Here is a 6,182-nt window from a genome sequence, read left to right on the forward strand (position 1 = left end):
CACTGGGCAGAAGGCAGGAAACAGGACAGTTCGCCAGTCCATTCACAGACATTCTCCTAGGGCCTATTCAGCATATTCAGTTCACCTGACTGCGTGTATTTGGGCTGTGGATGGAAACCCACACAGACACAGGGAGAACATGCAAACTCCACAGTTGCCTGGCTCGATTTGTCTCACATTGCTTGACTTGAGTACCTTTGCTTGATCTGTGCCTGTACTGTAGTATGAATATATAAATATGCTTAAAGTGATTCTAGGTCTGACCTTCATACAAAGAACTACTGTGCGCCAATTTGACCAAATAGCCATTTTTTTTGGTCCATTTTCCTGCTGTTTCCAACGTTTCGTGACTCTGAACGTTCATGACATTTTGGGGCCTTCATCTGTGCCAACCCCTAAATTTACACTGGTGAAAAAAAAATGTTTGTGTTCTTAATTTTTTTCAGTCGAAATTAGTTTAAATATTTGTATTTAGAAAGCGCCGTCCCAGGTTTTCTACTCACCATTTAGACTCCTTAGAATTTGGAATTCTGTAGAATTATCCATGTATTATCAACAATAAATTCAGTCATGGCATTGCCCCCATCACAGAGGCTCGCTCTTATATTTTCTGTCTGTGTTCCCTTGATTTTGCCTGATCTGGTAGCCTGTCATCTCTGTTAATGCATTTAATGAGGATATGGTACACAGATCAGGCAAAATTAAGAGAGAACAGATCAGGAAAGGAAATTTCATTCAGAGGTTCAGATACACACAATTTTTAAACCAGAAAATATCGCATTATACACTGTGGCACCAGTTTAAAGTAGGCATGTTAAGACAGTAGCACAAGTTAAAATGCTCTGAGTGCCCCTATAAGAACAGGGTATCCCCCACAGACCTTCGTACAGCTCTATTCTTTTCTGTACTTTTTACTCTAAAATAAGTGATAAAAGTAAAGAAGTAGTCACCAACATAACTCAAAACTAAACTCAAAAAAAGGAATTCATAACCAAATGTTAAAGTAGATTAGATTACTTCATGTGTTTAATTGAACAGAAATAAAAAGTACCACTTGAAAAATACCCAGAGTCCTTTTTAACAGAGCTGTTAAAAGTTCTAAGCAATTCTATTTTCTGCCCCAAAACAAGAAACCATCATACTGTATTAGCTGTTGGGGCAGGCAATAATGAGGCAACAACATAATTTCCCCACCAAACTTTATTCTTTTATTAAAAAAAAAAAAAAAGAAAAAAGAAAAAAAAAGTTACACATCCTATAGGACATGCTCCTACCCATCTGTACCCCAGAGTAGTGATGAACACAACCAGACTTTGACTGATGCCCTCAATAACACCAAGGAGAGATTTAGATACAAGTTAAGCCAAGTCCTAGACAGACATTCATCAAAACATGTGAAATCTTTGTCTTTGATTAAGCTTATGTGTTTAAAACGTTGTTTCAAGGAAATTAAGCATAGGTTCCTCAGACACACATTAAGCCTAGGCATAAAATAAGGAGCAACATTAGGAAGACCAAGACCAGACTTGATCATTCTGGAAAACCAATGTTAAACATGCCATGGGCCTGAATCTCAACTCCATTTCAAGACAATGCAGGACCTGCACTAAACTAGTCCCACATGTTTAAGTGCTCACAGCACAAGAGGCAGGCAGAGGATGAATCAAATGAGCCAATAATGGGGTGGAAATTTACTTTGGTCAGTCAAATTACTCTACCAAAAAAAAAAAAAAAAAAAAAAAAAAAACCCAGCAAAAAGCAAACTGGGTTAAACTCTGCATCCTCCACCCAACCACTGCAGTCCACCCCCCCAAATACATGAGAATCAAGGGGTGTGTGTGTGTGTGTGTGTGTGTGTGTGTGTGTGTGTGTGTGTGTGTGTGTGTGTGTGTGTAGGGAAAGTTTAAAACTGTGATAGTGGGGCCCCAGCATTAATCAAAAAAAATAATAATAAAACTAGGATGTCCCTACAAATGGACCATGTTACTATGGCACCCTCTACTGAACACAAGCAAACTGCTCCGATACATTGCACAGGCAAAATAGGGTGGAAACAGGACAGGTCTTTGAACTACTGAGTTCATAACAAGACGTTTTTACACTGAAGACTGGACTGTGGACATATGGAATTTCAAATACACAATAATGACAGACTTGCATTTGCTGCCCCTTCCTTCCCCATGGTGACTGGCTGATGGAAGGGCAATGAACCGGTCACAGGAGGATCTCAGGAATAGAAAGTAAAAGAAATAAAAAAAATAAAAAAAAAAGGGGGGGGGGGCCTGGGACAGGCGTCACCGTAACAGGATTCATGACTGCACAACAGTTCGAAGTAACTGAACATGAACACTATTTACAGGCAATAGGGAGGCAGTGCATGTTTGTGTGTGCATGTCTTAGATATGCCTGATCATTTCACACTGGGCAGGAAAATACTTTGAAGTTAGGTGGCCAAATAAATCAATGCAAGGTTAAAGTGAATCTGTTTGAGACTATTGCACAAAAAAAAAAAAAAAAAAAAAAAAAAAGTCAAGTCTCCTCTGGTGCAGTTACTGTATATAAACTCAAAGGGTTGATATAAAAGCTGAAAACTCTCCCTCTCCAGTGATATTTCACAGCTTAAGACCAGATCTCTAAAAAGAATGAAATCACTCACATGCACACACAAACATGCACTGATCTGCCTCAAAAAGTTGTCCCAGACACAAACACTAATACTAGAGGGGATCTAGCGCATCCTGTACTCTGATGTCTTTGACATCTCACAGAGCTGACCCTTGAAGTCGATATCTACAGTGAAGTCCAGGTCTCTCTGTAAAGCAGAAACAAATAAAAAAGGAATGACACACTGGCCAAATAAATGTGTTCGATCACTCAACTTTAAGATGGGTGAAAAACTCACGTTATTCTTGACGTTGGGTTTCATACTGATGGTGCCAAAGATCTCCTCTCCCGTCTTCACGGTCAGATAGTCATCAAGATAAAACACAGTCTGCTTCCAGTGAGTATAAGGAGACTCTGGACCTGAGATGAAAACATTTGAAACCAAGTTACTAAAACGTAGGTTATAGTAACTCAAGTACTGGCACTGGCAATTCTGCTAAACATTTTGCTTCAAAGAAAAATTACATCTCAATCTGTACTGAGCAAAAATCTAACATGGACATCATGACTTTACATCTGGACAAGCATGCCACTTTTACCTGCTGTGTAAACATAGCCTAATATGGTAATTCTAATTCATAGTCAAACTTGTTCTGCAGGTTTATGTAAAAGTTCTTTAGTAAAAAAGTTTATATTTTTGTCCGTTGTAGTATAAACACTAAGTTTAGACGGAAATAAACAATGATTACGGTCTGTTGCCCATCCTGCTCTACTAAACCAAGTTCAAATGCTTCCCTGTGTTGCTTCTGATGTGCACCTGAATGCACAATGAAGTGTGCTCCCTGATTTAACACCACTTAAGCTATTGAAGGGCTGGTTACATAGCCAATGAGTCAGGCATTAAACCATGACATTTAAATTTGTAGCGCAGTACTGGGCAGAATATGGAGTTTAAGATTTAAAAATCTTTGGGTTTATGACTCACAGCGTGATGTATGAGGTCCCAAACTATGGACTGCAGGGCAGCCAGAAATGGTGAGGACTAATCAGGCCAAATATCATGGAAAGAAAAGGCTTTTGCCACTTAAAGGTCTGCAAAGAGCATGGAATTGGGCAGCCTAAAGCATATGGCTTTATGACAGCCACAGATCTCCACAAGTCAAGTGCTATATAAATAAAAACCAGGGGGGGGGGTCCTCAAATATGTAGAGTAAACCACAGTATAGTCTACAGCTGATGCATCAAACGGTCACTCACTGGTCGAGAAGCCGGTCCTTTTGTGGCAGCGTGTGAACTCAATGTTGAAATAGGTGACTAGAGCATGGATATAGTCATTTCTCCTCACTTGCAGGCAGAAGGGTGAGGTGAAAGACAGGTCCTCAATCTTTACTGTGTAGATATCCACTTCCTGAGTGAGAAACAAGTTATCGTGACCCAAACTGTCATTTAGGCACAACAAATACAGCAAAAACTTCACTCCATTGTAACATTCCAGCAGGATGCCAAAACCTACATATTCTGCAACAAAGATGTGGTCCACAAAAAGTTTTAGTTCTTATTTCTGATAGCCTACCTTATATCTACACAAATGGACCATCTGGTATGGGACTGGCAATGCACTGTGTGTGCGCAGACATCTTTTTAGATATACTCCCCAAATCACTGCAGTCATTTAATGTAAACCATTTCACACTAAACATTTTGCACAAAGCTAGATTAATTTTCCTTGACATTCATTCTACCAGTGTAATTACCTTAATGAGGCAGGCACTGCTGACCAGCTGTTTGGGGTCAACAACATCCACCAGAGGCTCCTTAATGGCCACTTCCTTAATGCAGGACATATCAAACCCATAGACATTCTCCCACCCTGACAGGAGAAAGACAAGACAAAAAAAAAAAAAAAAAAAAAAAAAAAAAAAACCTTGAGAGAGCTGTGGTATGCAAGAACAAGTCAATCACAGGCAGTATTTATGGTAAAGATAAGACACACCGACAACTCACAATGGATTTTGTAATCCTTGTACTGCCGATCTTCAATGGCCGTGATGTAAAGAGTAGCTCTGTCAGGGAAGATGAGCCCATCGGGTTTCTGTAGAGCAAAAAATGGATTATAAAATCATCAACCAGCTTCTCAGAGTAAAACAAGAATGCTACAGAAATGTCATGAAATAAAGGCCGGTACCCTTACCAGCCACTTGTCCCTAGCATAGATCACTGTGTTGAGCATGGACTCATAAAATAGACAGTAGCCCATCCACTCAGAGATAATGATGTCTACATGCTCCACCGGAAGCTCCACCTCCTCCACCTTGCCCTTGATAATGGTTACGACTGGAAAAGAACAGCACATGGGGGGGGGGCATCATTTTGCTTATTAAACTTAAGATATAGATTTTATGCACAAAACCACACAGAAAGTGATGTTTGTTCTTTGCAGTCGATGCATTAACAAAGAACTACTGAGAGGCTTAAAACAAAAGTCACCCATTAAACCTAACAAATGATAAGTAATACGTTTAGAAGCACTTACTATGATCCAGCTTGTTGGCCTTGACAATCTTCACAGCATAGTCTGATATGCTGCTACACTCAATCTAGGAACAGAAAATACATAGGATTATACCAATAGCCCCTCAAAACCTTTGTTAACAGATGCTTTAGCATAGGGGTGCACAACTCCTGTCCTGGAAGCACAAGCTGGTGACTTACCTGCCCAGACACTATATTACACTCATTAATTGTCAGGTTCGGTTGGCATGTTTGAGAAGGGAAACCTCCAAGCTTGTGCTGGACACTGGCCCTTCAATACTGGAGTTGTGCACCCCTGCATTAGTAAGTCTAACTATAAATTGCAAGCATTTACAGGACCATGCCCGAGCCAAAATAGCATAGTACAGACAGAACAGTACAAGCACTTAAGAGTTGTGTTATGAGTGGAGGCATCTAAGTGTCTCAGCTAACATGTAACAGACAGCAGCAAAAGCTTTACAGTAAGAAAATACTTAAAACTTGTACTCACGCCGATGACTTTCTTGGCACCAGCCTTGGCCGCAAACATACTCAGGATGCCTGTTCCACTGCCTACATCCAACACCACCTTATCCTTGAACAGATGCTTGTTGTGGAACATTGAGTTTCTGTATGTGAGTGTGCGCACTTCGTCCTTAAGCATCTCCTGCAACCAGACATACAAAGGCGATGAAGAGATCATGAGACTGAACCATCAAAATGTGATATGAACTGAAGATGTGGGTAAAGCAACTAACCTCATGAATGCCAAAGTGAGCGTAGGAGTCAAAGTAGTAGTCCTTGGATGTCATGTCCTCAGCAGCAGGCTTCTCTGAGCTTTCTCCCTGTGACACCTTGAGGAAAGGAGAGAAAAAAAAAAATTTATATTTATATAAAAAAAAGGAAGCTTATGGTAAAGACCCATAGCCACTGCACAATTTTAAAAATTCAACTGAATGCTTTTCAGTCCCCCTTTTAAGATTTCAGATGGACAAATAGCTGCTCAATCATGCAATAACAGATAACAAATAGATCATTCCTGATCTCCGGGGGGGGGGGTTTTGGGT

General features: G+C 40.2%; 1 protein-coding gene across 1 annotated transcript in view; it reads right to left on the reverse strand.

The window, feature by feature from the left end:
- Nucleotides 1-1,217: 1,217 nt before the first annotated feature.
- Nucleotides 1,218-6,182, reverse strand: part of prmt1 (protein arginine methyltransferase 1) — a 6,091-nt gene continuing 1,126 nt past the window's right edge. The window contains exons 2-10 of the mRNA XM_017697376.2: nt 5,874-5,969; nt 5,627-5,782; nt 5,138-5,201; nt 4,796-4,938; nt 4,609-4,696; nt 4,359-4,474; nt 3,862-4,012; nt 2,903-3,024; nt 1,218-2,812 (exon numbers count right to left, since the gene is read on the reverse strand). Coding sequence (XP_017552865.1) covers nt 2,729-2,812; nt 2,903-3,024; nt 3,862-4,012; nt 4,359-4,474; nt 4,609-4,696; nt 4,796-4,938; nt 5,138-5,201; nt 5,627-5,782; nt 5,874-5,969 — 1,020 coding nt within the window. The 3' untranslated portion in view covers nt 1,218-2,728. The remainder of the gene's footprint in view (nt 2,813-2,902; nt 3,025-3,861; nt 4,013-4,358; nt 4,475-4,608; nt 4,697-4,795; nt 4,939-5,137; nt 5,202-5,626; nt 5,783-5,873; nt 5,970-6,182) is intronic.

The sequence above is a fragment of the Pygocentrus nattereri genome, chromosome 14 (genome assembly GCF_015220715.1).
Source record: "Pygocentrus nattereri isolate fPygNat1 chromosome 14, fPygNat1.pri, whole genome shotgun sequence".
Lineage (NCBI taxonomy): Eukaryota > Metazoa > Chordata > Actinopteri > Characiformes > Serrasalmidae > Pygocentrus > Pygocentrus nattereri.